Source organism: Pristis pectinata, chromosome 8, assembly GCF_009764475.1.
Source record: "Pristis pectinata isolate sPriPec2 chromosome 8, sPriPec2.1.pri, whole genome shotgun sequence".
Lineage (NCBI taxonomy): Eukaryota > Metazoa > Chordata > Chondrichthyes > Rhinopristiformes > Pristidae > Pristis > Pristis pectinata.
In genome coordinates, this window is record NC_067412.1 from 50,519,538 (window position 1) to 50,538,249 (window position 18,712).

General features: G+C 38.2%; 1 protein-coding gene across 2 annotated transcripts in view; it reads left to right on the forward strand.

Annotated features, from left to right (window-relative positions):
- The window catches only part of LOC127573554 (sodium- and chloride-dependent neutral and basic amino acid transporter B(0+)-like), a 66,884-nt gene extending 57,431 nt beyond the window's left edge, over positions 1-9,453 (forward strand). For both annotated transcript variants that reach the window (XM_052021896.1, XM_052021894.1), the window contains exon 12: positions 9,202-9,453. In XM_052021896.1, coding sequence (XP_051877856.1) covers positions 9,202-9,339 — 138 coding nt within the window. In that variant the 3' untranslated portion in view covers positions 9,340-9,453. The remainder of the gene's footprint in view (positions 1-9,201) is intronic.
- The last annotated feature ends 9,259 nt before the right edge of the window (positions 9,454-18,712 follow it).

Genomic DNA, 18,712 nt, shown 5'->3' on the forward strand with positions numbered 1-18,712 from the left:
TCTGTGGGGAGAGAAACAGAGCTAATATTTCAGGCTAAAGACTCTTCATCAGAACTCACTTACAATCAGTACTTTATATCTGTGTTTAGTAAGGAAGAGGATGTAAACAGAAGATCAGTAAAAGTGGGGATGGTAGGTATGAAAGATGGAGTGAGAATTTTTGGGCAGGATCTGCTGGGAAGTCTGGTTCTACTTCGTTGCAGGTCATAAATGGTTTGCGTCCCAAGTTACTTAGCCAAGCTCCAATAGATTTTTATCTTTGCTTCTGAGAAGCCAACTTTTAGTTGTAAATTATGGGTGTTGTTGGCAGCCCAGCCCCATGGTGGGTGTTGGATTGTGGAGTGTGGTTTGCCTGCCAAAAAAAGGACGCTCTTGTTCAAAAAGGTGTGTAACGACATTCCCCGCAACCACAGGCAGATCATTTCATTGCTGGTGCTGAGTAAAGTTCTGGAAACAACTGGCGGAGAAAAAATTTCACACATGCTTGGAGAACTTTGGTTAATTAAAAAGAGCCAGCCTGGAAATGTAAAAGACAGATTGTGTTTGACTAACCTGGTTGAATTTTTTGATGAAATAATTAAGAAAGTTGATGAAAAGAATGCAGTGGATGTTGTCCATATTGGATTATAAGAAAGTATTTAACAAGATACTTTATAAAAGGCTGGTTAATGAAATTGAGGCTTCTGGAATAGAGTCAGTCTCAGCTGGCCAGATTGTGCTGATGTCCAGATAACGGTTTTCATAGGGAACCATTGACTAGCTGCAGCACACATACCAGAAAGTTCTGGATTTGTGCTGGCACAGTTGAGAATTACAGAATGTGCAGGAGTTCAGATGCAGGTGTGCCAGAGACCTTGCTGTACTCGCCTCTGGACTCACCATAGTGTCCTGAGAGGCCAGATGTATTTCAGATCCTGCACGGTCCCATTCATTTGAATGGAATTGTTGATTTTCATTAAACAGGAAATTCTAAGTTATTATTTACTTTTTATTAACTCTGCATATTTATGTTTTAAGTACCTTTTTTAAATAGTTTTAATTGAGGGAATTATTTAAATCAATTTAAAGCCTCTGCTTATCAGAAGCATTTAAACAGTGAAAGAGGCTTCGGAGACAAGAGTTGAAGGCCGTCAGCCCAGTGTTGGGGACAAAGCTTATGGACCCAGCCCCCAGAAACTTGGTTGCCACATGCGGCCAACTCCGTTTGAACGGAACAGAGGTCTCAAGATTTTGGGAGGTGCGTGGCCACAGAAGGGAAGTGCAACTGTGAGGTGTCACAAACCAGCAACAAAAGAAACACACTGAGCATGATTCAGTGTTAAAAACTATTTTATTAATCACTACTTATGATAATACGTAAAATAAAAGTTAAAAAAAAATGTTAGTATGTTAGAATTCAAGAATGTTAAACCTCGAACGTTAACCCCAAAACTAAACTCTTCGTGTGTGTGTGTGACAAAGTCCAAAACTCCCAGTTCCAGAATAGTTCTCAAAGTTCAGTTCCGCAAGCCATAAGGTGAAACATGAGCAAGGGCTTCTTCAACAACCACCGTTGTCTGAAGATAAGATGTAGATGTAGAAAAACATAGAGAGAGTACATACGAAATCCAAATGTTCCACGATGGAACCCAAACGACACTCCAGTGTTTACTCGGTAGTGACTTCCTCACCCCGAAAAGCATCCGAACCGTGGTCGTCCACACACAAATACCTGTTTCCTTCTACAGGTCAGCAACAAAGTGAACTCCACCGGATTACTTCCAACTTCCATACATGGATTTCAGTGGCAAACACAGTTATTGTTTCTCATCCATCGATAGAGAAAACAAGCAGGCTGGTGTCTCTCTCCCTTCTCTCTCTCTCCTTCTTCTTCTTCTTACTTCTTCAACAACGTCATAACGTCCTTTATCTTCTATTGACGTAAGCACGCCCCACACACACATACACACACACTCTCTATCTTAAAGGGACTTTCACTGAGTCCATAACACCTCCCACCTAAAAAAAAATTTTCCCAAGAAAATTTTAACCGCGCATACAGTTAGTAATGTTAATAATTATCATGCTACACAACTACAGACTATCAGATTAGTACAGATACATGTTTCCCATTTAACATCGGGAAAGACAATCAGCAATCACATTATCTTTGCCTTTAATGTGAGTTATCATGAGATCAAACTCTTGCAAAATTAAACTCCAGTTTAACAGCCTTCTGTTTTTGTTTTTGACTCGGCTCAGAAACACCAATGGGTTATGATCTGTATACACAGTCAATGGTTTCTGAGCGGTGCAAACATATACACTGAAATGTTGCAAGGCTAAAACAAGCGACAGTAATTCTTTCTCTATGGTGGAATAATTCTTTTGATGCTCATTAAATTTCTTTGAAAAGTAAGCTACAGGATGGTCAATATCATCAATGTCACCCTTCTGCAACAACACAGCTCCTGCAGCTTCATCACTGGCATCTACTGCTAATGAAAATGGCTTTTCAAAGTCAGGTGTTCTGAGCACAGGATGGTAGCATAAAATGGCTTTCAGCTTCTTAAATGCTTCTTGACAAGAATCTGTCCAAACAAACTTTACTCCCTTCTTCTGAAGATTAGTTAGGGGAAGAGCAATATCAGCAAAATTTTTACAAAATTTTCGATAATATCCAACCATTCCCAAAAATCTTCTAACAGTCCTCGTACCTGTGGGAATAGGGAACTCAGATATTGCTTGAACTTTTGCCTGAACAGGAGCTTGCTTGCCTTGACCTACAACATAACCAAGATACGTCACAGTGGCATGGCCAAATTCACTTTTAGCCAAGTTAACTGTAAGGTTAGCCTTGGAAAGTCTTTCAAACAACCTTTCTAACGCAGAGATGTGATCTTCCCAAGTATCATTCCCAGTCACTAAGTCGTCAATGTAGGCATCTGTATGTTTTAACCCATGAATCACTGAATTAATCATTCTTTGAAATGTTGCCGGAGCATTTTTCATTCCAAATGGCAAAACATTGTATTCATACAATCCAGAAGGGGTTACAAAGGCTGAAATCTCCCTTCCTCTATCTGTTAATGGAACACACCAGTACCCTTTTAATAAGTCAATCTTTGTAAGAAATTTTGCCTTTCCCACTCTGTCTATGCAATCATCCACTCTAGGAATAGGGTAAGCATCTGACTTTGTTACAGCATTCACTTTCCTGTAATCTGTGCAAAATCTAACAGTTCCATCAGGTTTAGGTACAATAACACAGGGCGAACTCCAATTTGAAGTAGAATGTCTAATAATATCATTTTCCAACATGTATTTTATTTCCTGATCAACAAGTTTACTTTTTTCCACATTCATTCGATATGGGTGTTGTTTGATTGGTTTTGCATCCCCAACATCAACATCATGGGTAATTATCGATGTTCTGTTTGGAACATCTGGGAATAGATTTTTAAATTTTAAAATTAATTCTCTCATCTGTTGTTTTTGTGAAACTTGTAAATGGTCCAACTTCGTTTCAAGGTTCTCCAGGATATTTTGGTTTTTTAGTTTCGATGGAACAATATTTGGTCTAAATTGGCCTTCCTCAACATCAACATCAGGCATTCTAGAAACAACCTTTACACCATCCACCAAGGCCACAACTGAATCCCTCTCATAATAAGGTTTTAGCATGTTTACATGACAGAGTTGTGTTTTCTTGCGTCTATCTGGTGTTTTGATTATATATGTTAGATCAGTCACTCGAGATTCAATAACATAGGGTCCAGAAAAACGAGCTTGCAAGGGATTATTTTGGCTAGGGAAAAATACCAATACCTTTTGCCCCACTGCGAATGTCCTAGGCCGAGCACGTCTATCAAAATATGTCTTCATTCTTATCTGGCTTGTTTTCAAATTCTCTCTCGCTAGCTGGCAGACTCTCTCCAACCGAGTTTTAAATTTTTGGACATAGTCCAACAGACTCAAGTGAACTTCCTCATTAACCCATTGCTCTCTCAACAACTCCAAAGGTCCTCTCACCCTATGTCCAAACACAAGCTCAAAAGGACTAAATCCGATTGACTCCTGGATCGATTCTCTAACGGCAAACAAAAGTAAATGGATACCTTCGTCCCAATCCTTGGTGTTTTCAAAGCAATAAGTCTTCAGCATATTTTTGAGAGTAGAATGAAATCTCTCCAGAGCTCCTTGAGATTCTGGGTGATATGCAGATGATACAATCTGCTTTGCTCCCAGCTCATAGACTATTTGTTGAAACATTTTTGACATAAAATTACTACCTTGATCAGATTGGATTTCTTTTGGCAAACCAAACAAGGTAAAAAATTTTACAAGAGCCTTTGACACCGTCTTGGCCTTAATATTTCTAAGGGGTATTGCCTCTGGAAATCTAGAAGTGGCACACATGATGGTTAACAAATACTGATTTCCAGTCTTAGACTTTGGTAAGGGGCCAACACAGTCCACAATCACCTTCGAAAAGGGTTCACCAAAAGCAGGAATTGGTTTCAAAGGAGCCACAGGGGGTTTTTGATTTGGTTTACCTACCATCTGACATGTGTGGCAGGTTCGACAAAACATCACCACATCTTTTCTCAAACCAGGCCAATAGAATTGTTTCAAGATCTTCCCTACAGTTTTATTCACACCAAAATGACCACCCAAAGGCATACTATGGGCCAGGTTTAAAATCTCATCCCTATAAACTTTTGGAACAACAACCTGATGAATAACTTCCCATTCCTCATTAACAGAAACATGAGGAGGTCTCCATTTCCTCATTAACACTCCATTTTTGACATAGTATCCAGTTGGCACCTTTTCAATCTCCTCACATGAGAGTGCTTTTTCTTTCAATTCTGTCAACTCAGGGTCCTTTGTCTGTTCCACCATAAAATCCTTCCTCGACAAAGACAAATCTTTAAATTCAGGCTCACTGTAAGGATGTTGATCCTCCAGTGAAGACAGAAAAGTCTCAGATAAGGCATCAAAATTTCCTTCCTGTTTAGGACTGTCACAAGGAACCACATCAGACTGCACCGGACTGTCTGTCTTGGCTAATTCTTTAGCTCTAGCTCGAGTCACCGCACATGATGGGTAAACATCTGAATCATCCTCAGACTCATCAATCCTTGGTTTGGTTGTTAACCGTACCACAGGATCACTTTCTCCATTTGCAAGGTCATTTCCCAATAACAAAGAAACTCCTTCCACTGGCAAACTAGGTCTTATCCCTATCTCGACTGGTCCTTCTACGAACTTTGACTTTAAAATCACCCTGTGAAAAGGGACAGACATGGTCTCACCTGTAACGCCTCGTACTAGATTTACTTCACCAGTGTCACTTTCTTCACCAAAATTTAAAACACTGTCCAGCAAGAGAGATTGACTAGCCCCAGTATCTCTAAGAATTTTCACTGGCACCTGGGGTGACTCATCATTCAGTGAAACAAAACCCTCTGATACATACGAACGGAATTCCTTTCTCACCTCCTCCAACTTTTCCGCTTTTCCCTCTTGCAAGGACTGATCTTTAACAGCATCTCCTAAACCTTTTTGATTTTTAATTGCCTGAAAGCAAGCATTGGGCCCAGCTTCCTTCTTTTTCTTCAAAAGGGCACAATTAGATATCACATGGCCAGGTTTCCTACAGTAATAACAAGTACGCTCAACAGGTTTCTCCAGCCCTGGCTTCTTTTCATCCTTTCCTTTTTGATTACCTCCCAATTTAATCTCCGGTTTACCTGGATTGTCTTTGTAACTCTTTTGCAAGGTTTTAGGTTGTCCCCATTTGGATTTATGGGTTAAAGCATAATCATCTGCCAACCTAGCAGTTTCTTGTAAAGTTTCCACTGCCTTTTCATTTAAATATGTTGTTAATTCAGCTGGAACACATCTTTTAAAGTCTTCCACCAGTATCAATTCTGTCAATTTATCATAATCCCCGTCTACATTTTTAGCCAGGCACCATCGTTCAAAACATATTCTCTTTCCATTGGCAAATTCCATATAAGTCTGATCTGCAGATTTCCTCAAGTCTCTGAATTTTTGTCTGTAAGCTTCAGGTACCAATTCATAGGCCTTCAATATAGCTTGTTTTACCTTGGTATAATCAGCTGCATCCTCAACAGACAAAGCAGAATAAGCTTTTTGAGCTTTACCTTTAATCACACTCTGTACCATAAGAGCCCATCCTTTCCTTGGCCAGTTTGAACTCACAGCAACCTTTTCAAAATGTTGGAAATACTGATCAACCTGATCTTCTTCAAACGGAGGGACTAATCGAACCTCCCTGCTGGCTGAAAAACCATCATCAGAATCAGATTCCGAACTCCTACGCTTCATTTGTAACTCATGCTGCCTCTGTTTTTCCTTCTCCTCTGCCTCAAACTTTAACCGAATTAGTTCCCGTTCCCGTTCAGCCTCTAACTTCATCCGAGTTATCTCTCGTTCCCGTTCAGCCTCTATCTTTGCCAGCTGCACCTGTGCCTCAGAAATTGCTATTTCACTGCCAGGAAACTGTTTTAACACTTCCTTCTCAAACACCTTCTTTTCCACATAATGGCCAGCTATCAATCTCTGAATATCTGCCTTTCTCATAGACTGCTTTACTTCTGTAAGGTTTAGCCTTGTAGCAATCTTTATCAAATCATCCTTTTTCGCCACCTCCAATCCCTTTTGGGTTGGTGACTCCAAAAATGCCTTAATATCCATTGCTGCTGGTTTCCACACACACAAGCCAATTAAAAAGAATTTATCAGACCTCCCTCAAAAATCTTTGGATTGAATCTCGAACAAATCTCGTCAATCTGGGGTACAATCCCAGACGACACTCGTTAATCTTTGGATTGGATCCCAAACGAATCTCGTTAACCTTGGGAACTATCCCGGACGAGCCCCCAATTTTGTCACAAACCAGCAACAAAAGAAACACACTGAGCATGATTCAGTGTTAAAAACTATTTTATTAATCACTACTTATGATAATACGTAAAATAAAAGTTAAAAAAAAATGTTAGTATGTTAGAATTCAAGAATGTTAAACCTCGAACGTTAACCCCAAAACTAAACTCTTCGTGTGTGTGTGTGACAAAGTCCAAAACTCCCAGTTCCAGAATAGTTCTTAAAGTTCAGTTCCGCAAGCCATAAGGTGAAACATGAGCAAGGGCTTCTTCAACAACCACCGTTGTCTGAAGATAAGATGTAGATGTAGAAAAACATAGAGAGAGTACATACGAAATCCAAATGTTCCACGATGGAACCCAAACGACACTCCAGTGTTTACTCGGTAGTGACTTCCTCACCCCGAAAAGCATCCGAACCGTGGTCGTCCACACACAAATACCTGTTTCCTTCTACAGGTCAGCAACAAAGTGAACTCCACCGGATTACTTCCAACTTCCATACATGGATTTCAGTGGCAAACACAGTTATTGTTTCTCATCCATCGATAGAGAAAACAAGCAGGCTGGTGTCTCTCTCCCTTCTCTCTCTCTCCTTCTTCTTCTTCTTACTTCTTCAACAACGTCATAACGTCCTTTATCTTCTATTGACGTAAGCACGCCCCACACACACATACACACACACTCTCTATCTTAAAGGGACTTTCACTGAGTCCATAACAGAGGGTAGCGCAGTTGGCTGTCAGACTGAGCATAATCCAGCCCATTGGTGTAATGACAGAAAAATAAATCTGGGCAAATAGTTGTTTTTCAGGTGGGTGGTTAGTAGGCAGTGGTTTTGACCAAGGGGCAGTGCAAGACCCACTGCTTTTTTTGGATATACATATGACTTAGACTTTGGAGTACAGAGCAAGTTTTCAGAATTTGTTAATGATATCAAACTTGGAGGGGAGGGTGACAACAATGAACACAGCAGGACATTGATAGTGGAATGGGAAGACAAGAGGCAGATAAAAGGCAACGCACAAAAATGTGAGGTGATGCATTTTGGCAGAAAAGATAGGGAGAGGTGACGTCAACACAATGGCACAGCATGGGAGCAGATGGACCTGAAAGTTCATGTATGTGGATCTTTGAATGTGGAAGGACATTCTGATAGATAAAGTATATGGGATTTTGTTCTTCATGAATAGAGATTTTGAGATCCATACTGGGGAGTGCTGCTGAACCTTCATAAAGCTTGGGTTAGACCACAACTAGAGTATTGTGTTCAGTTCTGGTCAGCACATTTTAACAAGACAGTAAGGTCCTTGAGGTGGTTTACTAGAATAGTTCCCAAGACAAGGGATTTTAGCCATAAGATTAGGTTCGACAAGCTGGGTTTGTTCTTCTCAGAGCAAAGGGGAAGAGGACATTTACAAGAGGTAATTATAAACAGCTGTGAAGTGTCCACATTGGATAGTTATGGGTTAGATGTCTTAGTTTTTCCTGTGAGGTCGTTATATTGATATGACAATACCTACTGTGAACTTTTGTCAACATTGGTTATTTTGATATAGTACATAATTATTTTGTGCATCTCACTGCTAATTTTATACCCGATGAGTCAGAATTTAATTGGTTTATTGTTGTTATGTGTACCAAGATACAGTGAAAAACTGTTTCGCATTACAATCCATACAGATCATTTCAAACCATCAGTTCATGGAGATGGTACAAAGAAGAAGCAAGAAGAGAATGCAGAATATTGTGTAACAGTTACAGAGAAAGTGCGGTGCAGGTAGACAATAAGGTGCAAGGGTCATGATCAGGTAGATTGTGAGGTCAAGAGTTCACCTTTATCATCCAAGAAGTCCATGTAGTAGTCTTATAACAGTGGAATGGAAGCTGTCCTTGAGCCTGGTGGCGCATGTTTTCAAGCTTTTATATCTTTTGCCTGATGGAAGGGGGAGAAGAGAGAACGTCTGGGTGGGAGGGGACTTTGATTATGTTGGCTGCTTTTCCAAGGCAGTGAGAAATGCAGACAGAGCCCATGGAGGGAGGCTGGTTTTCGTGATGGACAGAGCCCTGTCCACAGCTCTCTGCAATTTCTTGTGGTCTTGGGCAGAGCAGTTTCCATACCAAGCTATGACCATCCAGATAGGATGCTTTCTATGGTGCATCACACAGGAAAATGAACAGATTATATAATTTTAGGCACCAAATAAGAAAACAGCAGATTAAATTCTGAGCTCTTTCAGGTTGAAAGTTAACGGTGGAAGAAAAATAAAACAGGATATAAGAAATATTTCACTTCTTTTTTCCACAGAAACTTTCTGCTGCTTGTGCATCAGCTCCTGATTGGGGTCCATATCTCGAACAACACAGAGGGGAAAGATACCGAAACAAGTCTTATTCTGCAGATGCCCCAATCCATATCGAACTCCTCACTGAACCGGAGGTGTGAACAGCTGAGAAAATGCACCTGTTCAGATGCTTTCACTGTGTAACTTCAATGGAAGATCTTCACAACAGCCAGTAACTCACTGGAACACACATGGGCATCAACAAGTAGGGGGTTGTCGGTTTCAGGGGGAGGGGGGTGTTTACTGTGCATTAGAGTTCCTGCACCATCACCATTTGTTCATATCCTGCATGACCTTTGAGGTTGATGTACAGGATTCCACCTTATGGGGATAAGAACTGAACATTTCTCATCTAAACTCTGCACTTGCTGAGTTTCCTCAGATTAACCACAGAATATGGCAAAGATCAGAGAAACCTGATCCACTTGATGTTTATTGCTGGCTGCTGACACGTGTGTTTAACACTGATTGACCATCAGCATTGCCTGTGCACAGAGTTTGCTGACTGGAACTTGGCGGTGCCTTACCTATGGAACCTGACTCACCCTCGAAAGAAATGGGGCATTACATCTCATCTGATCAATTCTGGATTAATTAGATTCTTCTGTCTTTTTTTCAAGTTACAGTTTCTGGTGAGGTATGATCTGACAGAAAATTAATTTTTTACTGTGTTGTTCTGATACTTAATCAATAATGGGGCAGTCTCAGCCTGTGCTGGGACAATATGAAGCATTTCCTGGGCGGTGTATACCCTTTCAGCGGTAGGTTACCCATCCCCGGTGAACATTTATCTAAAGCCAACCATAGGGGTGAGCAATAATACCCAAGTTGGGTTTACTTGCATTTCTTTCTCAACCTGCAACAAATAAATAAACATAGGTTCTGATCAATGTAAGAAATGTTGTGCTTAGTAAACCAAAGTTATCAAAATGCCCTGAATTTCCTGCATACATTCAGCTACACTTATTTTTCTCTGCCAGTAACTGACCAGCATGGCCTTAGTAGCCAACTCATATTTGTAACTTCCATGTGTCAGTGTCACGAACCAGCAACAAAAGAAACACACTGAGCATGATTCAGAGTTAAAAACTATTTTATTAATCACTACTTATGATAATACGTAAAATAAAAGTAAAAATGTTAGTATGTTAGAATTCAAAAATGTTAAACCTCGAACGTTAACCCCAAAACTAAACTCTTCGTGTGTGTGTGTGACAAAGTCCAAAACTCCCAGTTCCGGAATGGTTCTTAAAGTTCAGTTCCGCAAGCCATAAGGTGAAACATGAGCAAGGGCTTCTTCAACAACCGCCGTTGTCAGAAGATAAGACGAAGATGTAGAAAAACATAGAGAGAGTAAATACGAAATCCAAATGTTCCACGATGGAACCCAAACGACACTTCAGTGTTTACTCGGTAGTGACTTCCTCACCCCGAAAAACATCCGAATCATGGTCGTCCACACACACAAATACCTGTTTCCTTCTACAGGTCAGCAACAAAGTGAACTCCACCGGATTACTTCCAACTTCCATACATGGATTTCAGTGGCAGACACAGTTATTGTTTCTCATCCATCGATAGAGAAAACTAGCAGGCTGGTGTCTCTCTCCCTTCTCTCTCTCTCTCTCCTTCTTCTTCTTCTAACTTCTTCAACAACGTCATTACGTCCTTTATCTTCTATTGACGTAAGCACGCCCCACACACACATACACACACACTCTCTATCTTAAAGGGACTTTCACTGAGTCCGTAACAGTCAGAGAGAAAGAAAAAAAGGAGAACAAGAAAAAGAAAGAGGGGGCAGAGAGAGAGAGAGAGAAAGATAAAAAGGAGAACAAGTAAAAGAAAGAGGGGGCAGAGAGAGAGAGAAAGAAAAAAGGAGAACAAGAAAAAGAAAGAGGGGGCAGAAAGAGAGAGAAAGAAAAAAAGGAGAGAGAAAGAAAAAAAGGAGAGAGAGAGAGAAAGAGAGAGAGTTATTATTATGTAGTTATAATAAAGAACTACAGTTCCCAGTAGGCAATGCAAGGTGTCACATGGGGGAACAGGAAGTGGCTTTAAAAAGGGAGGGAAAGCAAGCTGTCTGGTGTTGGTTAATAAAAATGTACAGATGTTAAACCCACACAAAGTTTGTCTCTAGATAAAGACAATCATAGGGGGATGGGGACAGGGAAAGGGTGGGGGGACAGGATAAGTGGGGGGGGGGGGGACAGGGTTAGACTGGATTTAGTTTAATAAACAGTACGTGTTTAGCTCACCCAGAAAGGGTGAAATCCAATAACCGCAAATGCACATAGTGGTGAATAAGGTTGGTGAGCTCCAAGCATAAATAATCTGTTGCTTTATGGTATATTGGAGACAGTGCTGATGAAGAAGATACTATGATACTGGAGAGATATCAAATAGATAAATCATATAGTAAATGTCAAGAAACATGAAGGGAGCTATCACACTATTTGGAAGAGTGGGGTGGTGGCATTCTTTTTTTTCTCTTTACAATATTTTTATTAAATGCATGAATATATACAGAGTACATGCATCAAAAAAGAAAGTAAAAATACTACTGAATACATTGTATTAAGTCGTACTTAGGATTACAATACTCTAAATCAATAATCACATATAGTAGTTAGTTAATAAGGTAAGAAAAAATTGAAATATTTTATTACAAAAAAAAATCTGCCCCCACTACCAAAACCCGAAGCTGTTAGATAGAAGAAACAGCAAAGATAAACCTTAAAAAACATAATGGTGTCAGCCAATATCTGCATTTTAGTCCCCAAATCAGAGATTTTGAAAATAATTCAAAAAGGGTCCCCACAGGGTTTGAAAGTCTAGGTTAGATTCAAAAACTGAACAGCGAATCTTCCCTAGATTCAAATATGACATAACATCCCATAACCATTGAACATGCATAGGCGGAGTAGCTTCCTTCCATTTAAGCAAAACTGTTCTCCTGGCTATAAGAGAAATAAAAGCCAGAATATGTAAATCAGAAGCCTTCAAAGTTATATCTTTTTCTCCAACAATCCCAAATAGTGCAGTCAAAGGATTAAGTTTAAAATTTATTTTGAAAAGTACAGAAAAGATATGAAAGACCTCTGTCCAATATTTTTTAAGACTCTGACATGTCCAAAACATGTGAATTAAGGAAGCCACTCCGTTATTGCATTTGTCACAGTAAGGAGATACGTCAGAATAAAAATGGGATAGTTTATCTTTAGACAAGTGAGCTCTATGGCCCACTTTAAATTGAAGGAGAGAGTGACGAGCACATAATGATGAAGTATTAAGCAACTTGAAAATTTCATTCCAAGTTTCCTCAGAAATTGACATCTGCAAATCTTGTTCCCAAGCATTTTTAATTTTATCTAGTGGCACCTTACTCATTCCTAGTAATCTGTCATAAATATTAGATATTGAGCCATCCTGAAAGGGTTCCAACTTAAAAATTACATCTAATAAATTCTTATCAGGATACAAAGGAAAAGAATGTAATTGAGATCGAAGAAAATCTCTAATTTGTAAATATCTAAAAAAATGAGTTTTTGGTAAATCATACTTGGTAGACAATTGTTCAAACGAAGAAAGATTTCCTCCAACAAACAGATCTTGAAAACAAGTAATACCTAAATTGTCCCACTCTTTAAAAACTACATCAGTCATAGAAGGTTTAAAAAAGTAATTAGAGAAAATGGGACTGGACAAAGAAAAACTCAATAAACCAAAATATTTTCTAAATTGTAACCAAATCCTCAAGGCATGTTTAACTACTAAATTATCTGTTAGTTTATTTAATGATACTGGAAGTGAAGAATCAATAAGAGAAATAATAGAAAATTTTTTAACAGAGTTAATTTCCGAAGTGACCCATACTGGACGAGCCTCTTGATTAATGTAATGTAACCAAAATGTAAGATTTCGTATATTGATTGCCTAGTAATAAAATCTAAAATTAGGTAAGGCTAGACCTCCGTTCTTTTTAACATTCTGAAGGTGAACTTTATTTAGTCTAGGATGTTTATTATTCCATATGTAAGAAGATATAATTGACTCAAGAGAGTCAAAGAAGGATTTAGGAATAAAAACAGGTAAAGCCTGAAATAGATATATAAATTTAGGTAAAATATTCATTTTAATAACATTAATTTGGCCAATCAATGATATAGAAAGGGGAGACCAACTTGATAAAACCCTTTTCATGTAGTGTAATAAGGTAAAAACGTTTTCTTTAAATAAATGCTTATAATTTTTAGTAATTGACACTCCCAAATAGGTAAAATAATTTCTTACAATTTTAAAAGGAGTATTAATATCAAATGGTACCAAATTATTCAGAGGAAAATATTCACTCTTGTATAAGTTCAATTTGTAGCCTGAAAAATGACTAAAGCGAGAAAGTAAAGAAAGCATAGGAGGTAAGGAGGCTTCAACATTAGATATAAAGAGTAATAAATCATCAGCATATAGAGAAACTTTATGGTTAATACCTCTTCTGGAGATACCAAAGATATCTCTAGATTCTCGGAAAGAAATAGCTAAAGGTTCTAAGGCCAAATCAAAAAGCAAAGGGCTCAAAGGACATCCCTGTCTGGTTCCACGTTGAAGTTTAAAAGGTTTAGAATTTTGAAAATTAGTATGAATTCAAGCAGGATGGGATAAATAATTTAATCCATTGGATAAAATCAGGCCCAAAATTAAATTTCTCTAAAGTTTTAAATAAGTAATTCCATTCAATCCGATCAAAGGCCTTCTCAGTATCTAAAGATATCACACATTCCGATATTTCCTTGGAGGGAGAATAAACAATATTCAATAAATGACGAATATTAAAATGAGAATATCGATTTTTAATAAAACCAGTCTGATCATCCGATATGATTGAAGGTAAAATATTTTCCAATCTACGAGCTAGAACTTTAGATAAAATTTTAACATGCACATTAAGTAGCAAAATTGGTCTATACGAAGTGCATTCTGTTGGGTTCTTATTTTTCTTAAGAATAAATGAAATAGAAGCTTCATAAAAAGATTGCGGTAGTCTACCCAATTTAAAAGAATCCGAAAAGACAGCAAATAAATGAGGTATAAGTAAAGAGGAAAAGGCCTTATAGAATTCTCCGGAAAATCCTTCTGGACTGGGAGTCTTTCCAGAATGTAAAGATCACACAACCTCTGCGATTTCCTCATATGTAATAGATTGATTCAACTGTTTTCGATTTTCAGCGGAAAGTGTAGGAACATTTAATTGGTCAAAGAAATTGTCCATTACAGTATTACCTTTAGGAAAATTAGAACTGTAAAGTTTAGAATAGAATTCTCTAAAAGTATCATTTATTTCTAAAAGATCAGTTGTCCTCTCACCATTGGCTTTCGAAATTTCTTTAATTTTTCGTCTAGCTCTGGAAATTTTTAATTGGTTAGCCAGTAATTTACCTGTTTTATCTCTATGAATGTAAAATTGAATTTTATCTTTTAAAAGTTGACTTTCAATTGGACAAGTTAAAAGAAGATCATATTCAGTTTTAATTTCAACTCGCCTTTTATATAAAGCTGGATCTGGATTCAAAGCACATTCTTAATCCAATAGTTTCAATTGATCAACTAGATCAGCTCTTTCTCTGTCAGCTTTTTTCCTAATGCTTGCCATATAAGAAATAATTTGACCTCTAATAAAGGCTTTGAAAGTATCCCAAACAATAAGACTAGAAATCTCTTCCAATGAATTCTCTTTTAAAAAAAAGAGTAATTTGTTTCTACATAAATTGGAAAAATTTTTTATCAAATAAAGTTAGGTTAAAACCCCAAAATCTATTTGTCTGAGGGAGCCCAGGGAAATTTAAGGAAAGAAGCACAGGAACATGATCTGAAAGAGCAATCTCTTTATAGTCACAGGATTGAATTGATGAAATCATTTGGTTATCAGTAAAAAAGTAATCAATCCTGGAATATGTATGGTGAACATGAGAGAAAAAGGAATATTCCCTTTCCTCTGGATGCAAAAAACACCAGGCGTTAATAACCCCAGTTTTCATCAAAAACGATTGAAGAAATAAAGCTGATTTATTAGGAACTGCTAATTTAGTAGGTGACCTATCTAATTTGGGATCTAACCAGAGATTAAAATCTCCTCCCAAGATCAAAGAACAAAAGTTCAAGTCTGGTAGAAATGACAAAAATTGTTCAAAAAATCCTGGGTCATCTGTACTTGGAGCATAAATATTAGCCAATACCATTTGTCTATTATTTATTTTCCCTGATATTATAACGAAACGACCATTAGTATCAGTTATGACCTTTTGTTGGTCAAATGAAACTGTCTTCTCTATAAAAATTGAAACCCCTGTAGATTTAGCTTGAAAAGAAGAATGACATTGGAGCCCATTCCATTGATTAAAAAAAGTGAAATATCACAATTGCGAATATGAGTTTCTTGTAAAAAGATAATAGAGGCTTTAAGTTTTTTAGTATAGGCAAAAATCTTTTTACGCTTTGAAGGATAATTTAAGCCTTTCACATTAAAACTAAGTAAATTAATAACTCGATTTATTATAATATTATTTGAATGTAGGTAAAAAAAAGAATGATGAGCAAACCATTGAAAAAAAAACAGTAAAAAGTACTACAGTAGAATTACAAATAAAGTAACTAGGCAGCAGATTTGGCTGACAGCCCAGAACAGCTTCCCAAGAAAACCCCCCACCCCCCTCCCAACACCCAAAGAAAAGAAACCAGCTTAGAAGCTGCTGGCAGCTACCTACAGACAGCATAACCCCAAATTATCTCTGCTAATTAACTTCAAGGTTAATAAAATTCCAACCCAGACATAGCAATGAGATAAACAATGAAATCAGAATTAAACAATGTAACAACAAGTGTTCTTAGTTCAATGCAACTTAAAATGTTGCTTTTTTCTTACTTCAAACTATATCACAAAACAAAAGATTAAATAAAAGAACAAAACGGAAAAGAATCAAAAAGAAACATAATCATCCCAAAAATTAGTAAGTGGTTACTAGAAAAAAAAAACAAAAGATAAAAAAGAAAACAGAAAGTGTTCATAACGAGAAATGTGAAATCATTCAGTCAGAGTTTCCAGAAAACTCTGGGCTTCTTCCAAGGATCAAAACCATTTTTGTGAGTTGTTTTTAAGTATGATCCTGAGTCTTGCCGGGAATCGAAGTGACAGCTTGTACCCATTCTGATATAGATCCGACATAACCTTTTTGAATTTAACCCGTTCTTTCATAACCTCTGGTGAGTAATCTTCAACGATTCTAATTTGATAGTCTTCGAAATTAATCATCCGTCGACGACATGCCTCCTGAATTAGAAGCTCCTTAGTTTGAAAATCATGGAGCGAGATGATAATTGATCTGGGTTTAACTTGCGTAGGAGGTTTGAAAAAAGGTATTCTGTGTGCTCGATCAATCTTAGGCAAAGATTCTAGAATAACAGGGAATAATTGAGCCAAAAACTTTGCAAAGAATTCCATTGGTTGATTACCTTCAGTCTTCTCTGGTAATCCTAGAATACGAAGATTGGATCTTCTGCTCCTGTTTTCTAAGTCAATAATCTTCAGCTTTAATCTTCCGTTACCTTTAGCTTGTTTTTTATAAAGGCTCTGTAAATCATCGATTTTCCTATCCAAAACCGAAAAAGAGGCTTCGTTCACTTCAATTTGTCCTTCATGATCTTCCAGTCTTCTTTGAAAAGAATCAAGTTTGGCATTAATTTGTTGAAGCTGCTTGAAAATAGCTTCCAAAGTTACAGGAGGAACATCTTCCTTAGTGGTTTTCATAGCCTTAGCACCCCTTGTATTCATAGTAAAATAAAATCACGTTTAAATTTACTACCAAGGGTGAAAAGGAAGAATTTCAAGTCGGGTTGAAAAGGTTAGATACAGTGACAGCAGCAGCAAATAGTTGTTACCCCATCAACAGCCAGCAGAGACTCTGTGGTGGTATTTTAAAGGCCTCTAAATAGAGGGTAGATCTGCAGAGAAATTATAGAACTTTTTAAGAGTCACAGAGAGGTGTTATTACCCAGGTAGAAATTGGGACAACAATAGAGTAAAGAGGAAGAAGGGAAGGACCTTAGGAAATGTATCCAGATAAAATTTCTTGATCTGTTTGTGTTTGGCCCATTGAAGAAGGAGGCTTTGTTGGTTTTAGTTCTGTGGACTGAGGTGGGCCAAGTGTAACCAGTGTCAGTAGGAGATTACTGGATGAGCAGTAAGCACTGGATCATATGGTTTACATCAATATTGAAGCCAACATAAGGAACTTGATTGTATACCACCCCCTTCCAATTTTGATTTTATACATAGTAGGTCATGCTGGAGATTATTTCTGGGTGAGACTGCCCCAGAAATTGGACTAGGCATTGCCAAGTGCTACTTGTGTTCTCAATCCTCATGTTTCCCAGCATCAGACATGCAATGATATTTTTCACATAACATCCATTTCCACCTTTCGCAACATAAACTAAAGCAGAAGGCCCCACATTACAACCACAATGGAACAATCTTAATGGGACTAGAGATGCAGAACACTAGTTTGTGGCTTTTTTCATTCTTCTAAGGGACACTCTGCTGACTTTGGGCGACCTAATTGGGCAACTTTAGAAATGACTGCAGGCTGCTGAGACACATTCCATGTTTGACAATATGTGTTACAATTACAGGGAGTGCTTTCTCCAGAGATACTCATAAAATGGGTGCAGCAGTGCTGTCACCACTGCCAGCTCTCCATTACCAGAGATGTTATTATGGCAATGTCTGATCACCCAGAGTTTGTTGGGGTCCTAGGACAGGAGACAAAGACATACCCATCAGTGGATAGTCCCAAGAAAACAAAGGATAATCCCAAGTGTATCACTGCTCTGCTTTTCCTTCCTATATATTGGGCTTCCCCTTTTCCTATCTTCAGTCCTAAAGAAGGGTCCTGACCCGAAATGCTGACTACCTGCTTTTCTCCATAGAAGCTGCCTGGCTGCTGAGTTCCTCCAGCATCATCATGTTTTTCATCAGTGGATAGTCCCAAAGAGGCTTCAGAAGCACCAAATCCTCTCTGGACCTCTGATCAATGATACATTTGCAGGCTCAGTTTCTCACAGCTGCGGGCACTGCACTATGTGATATTCTTCAGCCACGCTCTTGCAGGAATCGTGTTCACACTATCTCTCAACCTCCTCAGCACAGGATCATACAAAGCCACAGCAGATCTCTATGAGTCTCCCAATCTCAGTTTATCTCTCTAATGTTGAAGGAATGAACTCATCCAATTTGATTTAAGTGAGGACAAGCTGGCCTATTGTGGTTTCCAGCACTGCTAACTTCCTTCAAGTGCTGACAGCTATTAACTTCTCTCATAAGGTTACATCTTCGCAGATGAACTTCTTATGAACTGGAAAGGTTTGCGCTCCCTAAACATGGATTAGCAGAGGAATTTCGTAATTGTGAATACCATATTTTTG